The sequence below is a fragment of the Bacillus rossius genome, chromosome 1 (genome assembly GCF_032445375.1).
Source record: "Bacillus rossius redtenbacheri isolate Brsri chromosome 1, Brsri_v3, whole genome shotgun sequence".
NCBI lineage: Eukaryota > Metazoa > Arthropoda > Insecta > Phasmatodea > Bacillidae > Bacillus > Bacillus rossius.
This window is the reverse complement of record NC_086330.1, coordinates 248,271,798-248,284,574: the sequence shown is the minus strand read 5'-3', so window position 1 is coordinate 248,284,574 and position 12,777 is coordinate 248,271,798. Positions and strand designations below refer to the sequence as shown.

The 12,777-nt window shown below is 45.9% G+C and overlaps 1 protein-coding gene across 3 annotated transcripts in view; it reads left to right on the top strand.

The window, feature by feature from the left end:
* The first annotated feature begins 5,865 nt into the window (after positions 1–5,865).
* The window catches only part of LOC134527444 (glycerol-3-phosphate acyltransferase 3), a 191,384-nt gene continuing 184,472 nt past the window's right edge, over positions 5,866–12,777 (top strand). For 2 of the 3 annotated variants that reach the window (XM_063360130.1, XM_063360132.1), the window contains exon 1: positions 5,866–6,162. In XM_063360130.1, coding sequence (XP_063216200.1) covers positions 6,010–6,162 — 153 coding nt within the window. In that variant the 5' untranslated portion in view covers positions 5,866–6,009. The remainder of the gene's footprint in view (positions 6,163–12,777) is intronic. The other variant, XM_063360131.1, reaches the window with a different exon arrangement.

Here is a 12,777-nt window from a genome sequence, read left to right as displayed (position 1 = left end):
ACCTTGGACGCGACGCCGCTGCCTGTTGCCGCGCTCGTCGCTGAAGGTGCCACGCCCCTTTTGTCTGTCACGCGGGCCACCTTGCATGCGACGCCGCCTGCTGCCGCGCTCGTCACTGAAGGAGCCACGTCCCTTCCGCCTGTCACGCGGGCCACCTTGGACGCGATGCCGCCGCCTGCTGCCACGCTCGTCGCTGAATGTGCCACGCCCCTTCCATCTGTCACATGGGCCACCTTGCACGCGACGCTGCCGCCTGCTGCCACGCTCGTCGCTAGAGGTGCCATGCCCCTTCCATCTGTCACACGGGCCACCTAGCACGCGACGCCGCCTGCTGCCGCGCTCGTCGCTGAAGGTGCCACGCCCCTTCCGCCTGACATGCGGGCCACCTTGGACACGACGCCGCCTGCTGCAGTGCTCGTCGCTGAAGGTGCAACGCCCCTTACGCCTGTCACGCGGGCCACCTTGGACGAGACGCCGCCGCCTGCTGCCACGCTCGTCGCTGAAGGTGCCAAACCCCTTCCGTCTGTCACGCGGGCCACCTTGGACGCGATGCCGCCGCCTGCTGCCGCGCTCGTCGCTGAAGGTGCCACGCCCCTTCCGTCCGTCACGAGGGACACCTTTGATGCGACGCCACCGCCTGCTGCCGCGCGCGCCGTTTAAGGTGCCACGCCCCTTACGTCTGTCACGCTGGCCTCCTTGCACGCGACGCCGCCTGCTGCCGCGCTCGTCGCTGAAGGTGCCACGCCCCTTCCGCCTGTCACGTGGGCCACCTTGGACGCGACGCCGCCGCCTGCTGCCACGCTCGTCGCTGAAGGTGCCATGCCCCTTCCGTCTGTCACGCGGGCCACCTTGCACGCGACGCCGCCTGCTGCCGCGCTCGTCGTTGAAGGTGCCGTGCCCCTTCCATCCGTCATGTGGGCCACCTTGGACGCGACACCACCGCCTGCTGCCACGCTCGTCGCTGAAGGTGCCACGCCCCTTCCGTCTGTCACGCGGGCCACCTTGCACGCGATGCCGCCTGCTGCTGCACTCATCGTTGAAGGTGCCGTGCCCCTTCCGCCTGTCACGTGGGCCACCTTGGACGCGACGCCGCCGCCTGCTGCCACGCTCGTCGCTGAAGGTGCCATGCCCCTTCCGTCTGTCACGCGGGCCACCTTGCACGCGATGCCGCCTGCTGCTGCACTCATCGCTGAAGGTGCCACGCCCCTTCCATCCGCCACGAGGGCCACCTTGGACGCGACGCCGCCGCCTGCTGCCGCGTGTGCCGCTGAAGGTGCCACGCCCCTTCCGTCTGTCACGCGGGCCACCTTGCACGTGACGACGCCTGCTGCCGTGCTCGCCGCTGAAGGTGCCACGCCCCTTCCGCCTGTCACGCGGGCCACCTTGGACGAGACGCCGCCGCCTGCTGCCACGCTCGTCGCTGAAGGTTACACGCCCCTTCCGTCTGTCAAGCGGGCCACCTTGCACGCGACGCCGCCTGCTGCCGTGCTCGTCGCTGAAGGTGCTATGCCCCTTCCGTCCGTCACGAGGGCCACCTTGGACGCGATGCCGGCGCCTGCTGCCGCGCGCGCCGCTGAAGGTGTCACGGCCCTTCCGTCTGTCACGCGGGCCACCTTGCACGCGACGCCGCCTGCTGCCGTGCTCGTCGCTGAAGGTGCCACGCCCCTTCCGCCTGTCACGCGGGCCACCTTGGACGCGACGCCGCCGCCTGCTGCCACGCTCGTCGCTGAAGGTGCCATGCCCCTTCCGTCTGTCACGCAGGCCACCTTGCACGCGACGCCGCCTGCTGCCGCGCTCGTCGCTGAAGGTGCCGTGCCCCTTCCATCTGTCACGCGGGCCACCTTGGACGCGACACCACCGCCTGCTGCCACGCTCGCCGCTGAAGGTGCCACGCCCCTTCCGTCTGTCACGCTGGCCACCTTGCACGTGACGACGCCTGCTGCCGTGCTCGCCGCTGAAGGTGCCACGCCCCTTCCGCCTGTCACGCGGGCCACCTTGGACGAGACGCCGCCGCCTGCTGCCACGCTCGTCGCTGAAGGTTACACGCCCCTTCCGTCTGTCAAGCGGGCCACCTTGCACGCGACGCCGCCTGCTGCCGCGCTCGTCGCTGAAGGTGCTATGCCCCTTCCGTCCGTCACGAGGGCCACCTTGGACGCGATGCCGGCGCCTGCTGCCGCGCGCGCCGCTGAAGGTGTCACGGCCCTTCCGTCTGTCACGCGGGCCACCTTGCACGCGACGCCGCCTGCTGCCGTGCTCGTCGCTGAAGGTGCCACGCCCCTTCCGCCTGTCACGCGGGCCACCTTGGACGCGACGCCGCCGCCTGCTGCCACGCTCGTCGCTGAAGGTGCCATGCCCCTTCCGTCTGTCACGCAGGCCACCTTGCACGCGACGCCGCCTGCTGCCGCGCTCGTCGCTGAAGGTGCCGTGCCCCTTCCATCTGTCACGCGGGCCACCTTGGACGCGACACCACCGCCTGCTGCCACGCTCGCCGCTGAAGGTGCCACGCCCCTTCCGTCTGTCATGCTGGCCACCTTGCATGCGACGCCGCCTGCTGCCGCGCTCGTCGCTGAAGGTGCCACGCCCCTTCCGCCTGTCACGCGGGCCACCTTGGACGCGACGCTGCTGCCTGCTGCCACGCTCGTCGCTGAAGGTGCCACGCCCCTTCCGTCTGTCACGCGGGCCACCTAGCTCGCGAGGCCGCCTGCTGCCGCGCTCGTCGCTGAAGGTGCCACGCCCCTTCCGCCTGTCATGCGGGCCACCTTGGACGCGACGCCGCCGCCTTCTGCCACGCTCGTCGCTGAAGGTGCCACGCCCCTTCAATCCGTCACAAGGGCCACATTGGACGCGACGCCTCCGCCTGCTGCCGCGCGTGCCGCTGAAGGTGCCACGCCCCTTCCGTCTGTCACGCGGGCCACCTTGCACGCGACGCCGCCTGCTGCCGCGTTCGTCGTTGAAGGTGCCACGCCCCTTCCGCCTGTCACGCGGGCCACCTTGGACGCGACGCCGTCGCCTACTGCCATGCTCGTCGCTGAAGGTGCCACGCCCCTTCCGTCTGTCACGCGGGCCACCTTGCATGCGACACCGCCTGCTGCCGCGCTCGGCGCTGAAGGTGCCACGCCCCTTCCGTCTGTCATGAGGGCCACCTTGGACGCGACGCCGCCGCCAGCTGCCTCGAACGCTGCTGAAGGTGCCACGCCCCTTCCGTCTGTCACGAGGGCCACCTTGGATGCGGCGCCGCCGCCTGATGCTGAAGGCAGGTACGGGCTGCACCGACACCACGAGGGCGCTGGACTCAGCAGGTCAGTGCTCCAGTACCACGGCCCTGTGTATCACATCCATGTGAGTAAATGAGAGGCGTTGGCGGACATAATGGCCTCGTCGGAGGGAGGGCATTTGACGTCAACCCAAGTGTCTCCTCGGCTCCTTCAGGCCATTATGCCTCGTCAACATCCTCCCTTGTTTCCCCAGTGAACCATCAGTGTAGTGCATCGGCCAGGGACGCACCCATGTGCGCCCTAGCATGCCAGTGGCTTCCTTAGTGTTACGAATAATTCTGTGCTGTATATATTTTTCAAATGATCGTGAACCTCAGTAAGTGTGTAAATAATGTAACTGTAATGTATTAATTATTGTGTAAATAATCTTGTAATTTCCTCAAAAGTCTCGCAGTGCTAATATGTAATCGCGGCCTGGCGCTCGTCCGCGTCGCGAGGGGGGGCGCTCTCCCACGCCGACCAATTTCTCCTCCTCTCCCCCGCGGCCCGCGGGCGACGGAACGCGGCCAGGCGGGGAAGGGCAGTGTTGCTCAGCGCTCGATCAGGGACAGACGTGGATGCCACTCCGCGCTGCTCGCGAGGCGCGTCTTCCGAGCTCGGGGTCCGACGACAGTGTAACTGCAAGGGTTGTCGCAGCAGCTGAGCTGCATCCGCCGAGTCGCTCACACGGTTGAGCTTACGAGTTACGAGTTATGTCACGAGTCGAACATCCTAGGACGCGTAAGCGTAGTTACGCACTGCCGAACCTTCGTCGTCATTACGAGACTGTTACGTAAAGAACCGCGCACGTGTCACGCGCCTTTGTGGAGAAACTTTCAATCAGGAACTTTGTTACGTGGGAGGATTTCTAGTTCGTGTTTAGACGAGTTGGTTGCACGAGACGGTCTTCGGGAGTCCGTGTCTTCGTGGGAAGGGCGCTCATCTCGCGATGGATCCGCCAGGCCGCGGCAGGCTCTCAGGATTACAATAAAAGGGGCTCGTGGAACTGTTAACATCGAGTGGTCCTTTAAAAAACTGCCTATCATTCTTCCTCCTCACCTCACCCTCCCTCCAGGTCCCGTATTCCCCGGTCCCGGCCACGTTGGCCTGGACCCACACCTCTCCGACGAGAGCAGTATGGGTACAACAGGAATTTCTAGTAAACGGGGAAATAGGGTCCAGAAGCCGAGGGACGTCAAAGTAGTTAAGTTACAGCATGCCATCTCCTGACAATTCCTAGCTCTGTATGTAAACCCACCTTGACTCTTTTATTTCTAATTTTTTTTACTTGTCTCAGACTATTGTTCGGTTTTAAACTCTGATTTAATTTTTTTTTCAAACTTCTTATTCTCCGTTCATTCTTAGCTGAGTTTTGAAATAAACAAACACCGTCGTATCACTGCGCCGCATCAGCAAATGATAGGCTGAATTCATCTTGCGCGCCAAGCACTAGTTGCAACACACACACTTCAGTACAGTCGGTGTTAATAAAATTACGGAGAAGTAATATAACAGGAAGCACAGTAGCACTTTGTTCAGCGTAGGTGGTTCAATTGCGAAGAAAAAACTATGCACTTTACGACTAATAGCAGTCTTCACAAAATCATCACAAGTTTTGATAACAGGATACTCACGTTTCCTTTTCTTCCCGGGAGATGTTAATGTCCCAGTGTCCTGTAATTCTATCCTTTTACGAAGCACACTGCTCTTCGAAACACCCGTAAATCCCGCAGTTAAACTCACGATATCGTACACACGACAATTCGGATATTTGTCTGAAAATGTTTTAAAAACATTCAACACAATTGTTTTCTGTGTACTTTTCAAAGGCTTTCCCGTTCTGTGCTTTACAAAACTCGGTCCAGTGTCAGCCATAACAATCTGTGCGCGCGCGAATCCGAAATACCTGTACAACTGTTGCGCCAGGCAACACATCAACTGTATACTGTACACATGGTGTCTGCTAACATAATTGTAAGTAAATACATATTAATGGTGAAACGCTATAATGCTATATAACAACAATTGTTATAAAAAACACATTTAAAAAATACTTACAAATGGTACATAACTAAGGGACTATTTCTTTCGCACGAATAATGTGCGCGGCGGCCGGTAGCCAATGAAAATGTTTGTTTACATGCTGCTTTGTTTATTTCAAAACTCAGGTAAGAGTGACGGAGAATAGTCTCTCGTTTGTAGGAACAGCTGATAATGTCCTCAGGAATTTTATACAATACTAAAGGCCCGTGGAGAAATAATTACTAGATTTATCCCTCTTATATTAATCTTAATTTTTCATCATCTTACGCATACATCTATTTAACACCTCAAATGTTACCATGGCCATATTTGTGATTATGGTTTGTATGCATAACATCATTTTTAGGTTTCCAAAAATTATATTTGCGTTGTCTTATATTCTACTAGTGTTTACTCGTGGGTTAAAAATTATCGTTTCTGGGGCCTGATGTTTGTACCCCTCTTCTAACCCTGGGTCAAATATCTGTCCCCTATCGGTCCACACATTGCCAACTGCGCAGCTTTTATCTCTTCACATGTACCTATGACTATATTCACTCTATGACATTTCTTCTTGTATTTAACGGGAGCGGACTATGCAGTATACTCTGTGCACAGAACTCTGTGTTGTCAACTGGCATTCGTCGATATAAATGTCTATAAAATCTTGACTCTTCTTGTGTTCACTCGCGTGTGATTCTGAATGTAGTGTAGTGCGGGACGGCCGATAGTTATGGCTCTGATTTGGACGTTATTATCTTTAGGTTTCTCGTTACTCTTGACACCATTTTTACTTTTTGTTGCTGCTATAGTAATTTTGGCTTCAATAGGCAAATCTTTAGGCGTCAGGCGGTTGTACGTGAATATACTTTTGAAGATATTTGAGGTGAGACTTAAAAAAATTATTTTAAGTTACGGTGCAATAACAATAATACCTGATTTTAGGACAACTGCTAACATTGTACAAATGGGCGAAATTAAAAGAAATAGCACTGAAAGGCCCCACACACGGTTAGACGTAACTGAACACCTGGACTAAAGGTGTGTGCAGAGGGCCTCAATCCAATCCAAACGGTCAGGTCGGGCCGAGCAATTAGAACGGGAGCTGGACTGAACTTGTGTGGAGGGCGCTAAGATTAGGCAATAGTCCACTTTATCGTTTCCCCGGCAACACAAGTGTTAACACCATGCATGCAACGATGTTTCCATCGTTACTTGGAGGTAATAAAATACCTTGGTAAATATTTACCAATACCTTACTGGGACAGCATGTGGATTTATTTTTGACAAACTTGTCATTACACCAGTACAATAGATGGCAGAAAGTGTGTGCAGTCTAAAGTTTCATTCTCTTAGTAGCTATATTTGTTTTTGTTTTTTTTACAGCACTATGACAGTAGGACAACTTTGCTCTTTTTTATATTTTTTTATGATTAGAAATATTTATGGTAACAATAAACCTCCAGTGTACAAATTTCCATAAGAATTTAAAAATGTTGTCACCAAATAATAAAGTACAGTACAACCTTGATAAACTGGGTTAAGGGGCAGAGGATTGGAGCATTTTAGCACAGATAAACGAAAATCGTGGATAATTTAACTTAGGTATACTATACAGCAAAATTTCGTAATTAATTTATACAAACCAAATGTGCAGGTATTACTAATTATTATTTTTAAAAATAAGTATGAATGAAGTTATTTGTAATGAGTGAGAGTGTGCGGAGTTCCATGGAGGGCAGAGGAAGTGTTTCTAGGCAGGAGGGGTGTTTTTCCATACTTGTAATCCAGCTTAACCTTAAGACTAGTACTTCTTTTCACCATTAATATTGCTTTTGTTATCCCACAAAACTGACACTATTCATAACATTTTTTTAATAATTTAAATGAACCTAACTTCGTAATTCTGAAGGAAAGTCAACTTTTCCATAAAAATTATAAAAATCCGAACTTACTTATTTTGCTTCTTGACATGTTTCCCAATAATTATCTTAGAGGACATTGTGATACTTAAAGTAGTTTAACAGGACCTAATTGACCATTTTGAAGAGTGTTAATGTTAAGATGATTAAGAAAAAAAACAACTTAATAATTAATTAGTTTAATAATAATAAAAAAATATTTAAAACACAGAAAGGGTTCTTTTTATAAGTACCTAATATTTTTGAGAATGATATGTGTTATTTCTTTTGTAATTTCTTATGAGTATTACCGCTAAATATTACTAAAAGTTTTATGAAACCCTGAACATGTTTGTAATAATCGTAGATTTTACTTTTATTAGTATTTGACGTGTGTGGTAAAACGTAATAATTTATGTGTATAGGCTATTTTGATATTGATAACCTTACGGATACATTGTTTATGTTTATGTTGTTGTATATATGTTGTACATTGTATGTATAGTCCCCCAGCATGAGCTTTCAGCTCTTTGGGACAAGTTGCAATAAAGTTTAAAAAAAAAAGTTACATTGAAAAGTGTTTGATCATGAAAAAGGTTGTTTATTATAGGTTATCTACATTAACACATTGGAGACTGGTTGGACATGACCTACTTGGACTGGATGTACTGCACATTTTTCACGAATTTCAAAAATATTTGGTATCTCTATTTTTCTAGTAAATTGATATAATAAATGAAATTTTAATTCATAGTTTTTTCTACTTAGATACATTAAAACATTTTTTTGTTACTCAAAATTAAAAAAAAAGTTACAATTTGAATGAAACCATGTTTTTGGAAATAAAAACATTTTTTTACGGCAATATCTTACATCATGATCATGTTTACCAGACTATTGTCGGAACACCATAGCATTTGTAGACATGTGTAACATACCATACAAACTGTCTAATATTACACATATACCTATCATATGTTACCAAACATATATACTATATCCGGTAATAATGCCCCTCTCCCCTTCTTTTTATCAATAAAAGTATCTCCACAAATTTCACATTAAACAGTTTTAGAGAGTGAGAAACATCTTTATAATGAGAAGTCCTGATGAATATAAGAATGATTGTAGTACTGTAAACTATAAAGGAAAACATAAATATATGGAAAAAAATTATGTACAATACTGTGCATAAAATGTATAGTCACACTGTACAAAAAGTTGGTATGTGCACTTGTGTCTAGTTCATTTTGTGAGATGTTCTCACTGTAACACAAAGTAGTCTAAAGTGATTGAAGTAGGTATTCTAAATGATAAAACATGCCAAAAATATAAATAAACTTATTTCTGTACACTAAAAATGTTAGTCATATTTTACAATAGTTGACCTTTTCACTGCAAGAATCTTAAGATAATTTCATAAGAGGTCCCTATTGATAACCAAACAGCAGAACTATTGTAAATACTAAAATACATCAAACATATTACAAACATTTCTGTACGAGAAACATCTACACACATTTTACAATAAGTTGGCCTTTAGACTACATGTGTCTATAGATCATGTCACACCTATAAAACAAATCTAGTTCTATACACAAAATCCGTAGAAATTTTTCTACTAAAATGGCCTTGTATGACTATCAAATAAACCTATTTCTGTACATAAATGTTTAGACACGTACTATAAAAATTATCCCTTTACACTATACACCTAAAGTTTAGCAGTCCTAGTCATATTGTTTGATATGCACTAATAATATTACAAAATGAAATGTCATTTTTGAATATTGTAAAACGTTCAAAATCGAAATAGTCCAATTTTCGTTCAAAAGAAAGTGCAGTTACATTTTACACAAGATTGGCTTTTACGTTGTGTGTAATGAAACATTTTGGCAGTAGCAGACACTTTAATAAAAATATTTATGTAAAACACAGACGATATAAGATGATAAAATATTATCAAAAACCTTTGTGATGTTTCACTGAAACCAAGCTACACATAGTTAGCATTTGTATGGTATACTTTGAAACAGTCTGGCACACACAATGCAACACTGCAGTCAGGACACCACCAAGAAGTTTCCTTTCTAGCTAGTTTCCCTGTCTGGTGCTTGCTTCTATCTGTGCAGACTTTGCAAACACGTGTAGGATTTGCCTTTTTTCTGTAGCAGGAATCTTTCCTGGAAAGTGTCTTCCGTTCAGTCTGTTTGTGCTGGGACCTGGCTGTTCCTTGTTTCCTTCTTTCACATAGGTGTTTCCCAGCTGCATCAGAAACTGCACCAGGCTGCATTTTTTCCGCTGTTCAGGATTCCTCGTCTCCCGATATAATACAAAACAAAAGCATTTGTTGCACTCATGACAAACAGGTGGAAAAATAATTTTTTCCTCCATTTCAACTGCTTCCGTTTGAATGGATAATATACAATCATTTGGTCAGATCTTTCGACTCCAGTTTTGTGCACGTTGTAATCAAAGACATCTGGTTTTGTTTTTGTAACTGGCCCGTTCTGAGAACGAACAACCATATCACTTGTAGAGGCAGTATGGCACGTTGACAGCATCAACACATCTCTCGTGTGTCTATATTTCAGGCAGAGCAAATGTTTTCTCCGACTTGCAATGACTTCTCCTTTTTTTATTTTTTTTTTACAACAGCACTTTGCGGAAGTCCCTTTCTGTTTGCCATGCATGTCCCTACTGTCTTCGTTTTGTGTTCCCACGAATAATCAAACGCAGCTGGTGATGAATAATAGCTGTCCATGTACACAGTGAAGCCCTTATCAACATAGTTTTCCAAAAGTCTCTTTAGTAACGCCATAACACCTGGCTATTCTGTTCCCTTCCCTGAATATACCTCTATTTTCAACATGTATCCGGAATAAGCATAACTTACCACAAAGAGTTTTATGCCATATTTGTCAGGTTTATTTTTCATGTAGACTCGAAAATGTATTCGCCCTCGAAAGCCACACATGCCTTCATCAACTGTCAAATTGCCATAAGGTGCAAAAGAAGCTGAAAATGCAGAATTTAGATGGTCAAAGAAGGAACGTATTTTGAAAAGGGTTGTAATTTGGTTGGTTGCATGGAATATATTGTTCGTTGTTGCTGATGTGCAGGTTTGACAGGAGGGCTTTGAATCAATCTCTGCTCATTATGGATGCCGGAAAGGGGGTGTGAAGAATGGAAGATTTTGACCAGTAGTCGCTAAGTTTTGGTTTTTTGACTATATATATATATATATGACATGTGTATGATTATGTTAAAGAACAAGTAAATATCCTGCAATTTAGCTGTCTGCCACTTCCCCCAAAAGACTGTTTAGTTTCAGTTTGTTTTGCCTTCTCAATTTAGTAATGATTGACCCAGCATAGCAATTTGTTTCAGTTTTTATCAACTTCATGACTTTTAGTGGCATGAAAACAGCAAAACAATCAAACGGTGTTGATGTATCATCTAATAGTGCTGTTGCACCTGTCGTTTCTTGAAAGACAGGGGAATCAGGCAAAATGTCTTCGGTATTCCAACCAATATCTGTATTGTATAGCTGGCTGGACTGTTTCCTTTTTTAGGCCTTTTAGGTGTGAGGGTAGATGCCATCTGTGAATCTGAGTCATCTTCATCAGCTGAAAGTAAATTAAAAAAATATATAGGTAGTACAAGTGACTTTTTTTTCTGTAGATCACCCTTAGACCGGAATTTCCACAAATGGAGTTCTCAATAATGCCATAAACTACACGATTACTTTACAACAGATGCCAGTGTCAGTTTGTTTGCACAAAACTGTACTTGTCTAAGAGATTTGCGATGTGTTTGTGTACAGTACAATGATGATCTTCACACAAAATTACCAAAAATATTTATTTTATTTTTTTCTGTCTGGTTTGTATACTGAATGAATGATACCAGCTTCTATAGTGTATCTTCAACCGTATACAACAGTGATTAGCAAAATAAAGTACAGTGGTGTACACTATAGAAATTGTGGTACGTTACATTTATTTACAAATGCATTTGAACAAATTATAACTTCTTGTCTGAATATCATTGGTAATTATCTGAAAACAGAGCATAAAATGTATCTTCTGAAGCACCTATTGTAATATACACACTATAGACAGCCATACTGCAACATCGAAAACAATGCTCATGGTTCAAGTACAGAGTGCGTACGTGTGTGTCGCTCTTGTGCTGCGAGTGCACAGTGCCAATGTACTGTGTGTTATGGTAACGACTGTCCTCAACTGTGATAGTTGTGTATGTAGAAAGGTTTATCAGTAATACAGAACACTTAGCTAGCAGTGGTCGAAGTGATAAGAAACGTAGTCAGTCGCCTGTAAATGAAGGTCATTCAGACAGTACTTGTGCCGGGATTAGCACAAAATGTATTTTATTTATCAAGTTTCGTATCGGTAACCATAATTGCATTGATTGCCCTTATATATGACATTTTGGAAGCATCTACTAAAAATATGACATTATTCAATTACAAGCCAACAATACAATTTTCACCCAAAATTTGTGCTTTACCGAAAAGTTATCTCGACAATTCCGGTTCATAAGTGCTCTTATTTTATAAAATATGAAACAAAAAAGCCTTGCAATAATAATCAGATACCAGCATCTGATGCTTCAAAGTCTGAGTCCAGGTCGGAATCATCAACTTCTCCTTCTGATTCAGAGTCAATGACAGGTTCATCAACAATTTCTTGATTTCCACTATTATCTGAAGTATCCAGTTATTAGTAAAACGATGATAAATATGAAAGCATTATTACGTAAAAACCGCACATTTGACTAATAAGGATGTTATCACATAAAACTGCATAGAACCAATGTATATGGTAATACCTTTACCATACTATCAAAATTTATATAACATTAGCAGCATGCCACTGCTTACTTTTTTTATCTTTACTTTAAAAGGAAAAATAGTGCAGGCTATAAATATTTCTATATCTTACAGCTTGGTTTTTAGACCACGTATTGTGTTTTCCTGAATTTTATAAACATTAAATAAAATACTTATCAATATTTTTTCTACAATATTATCCTGTACGATGATTTCTGTTGTAAAACTGCAGCAAACAAGCCAAGTACGAAATTTTTATCTGAAAAATTGTAGAAGATGTAGAAAACACCCCACAATTCCCTATCAAGTCGCCCGACCAGGGACGGTCTTAAACTGACTATTGCCAACACACTCCCAGCCAACATACTAAACTATGATGAAACTAACCTGAGTGATGACCTTGGCTCATCAAAATGTATTGTTAAACATGGTGCATAATACCCAGAGCAGATTTTGAAGAGCTTCATGTTCGCCGGAATGGAAAGTGGGGAGTTATTGCCACCTTATGTCTGTTATAAGGCAGAAAGAATGTATGACACTTGGGTGTCAGGAGGTTACAACTGTTCAAAATCATCAGGATGGTTGACGAGGATATGTTTTTGGACTCGTTTAACCTTCGACACATCACGTGGGGTCTTTCTGGACCCCACGAAAATGTTTCACTTCGTAGCATTCATATGTTTAGCCTGTGACTTATGTTATTTTAGGACATTTCTTTAAAATGTGTTTTAGGTGCTTTGTTCAA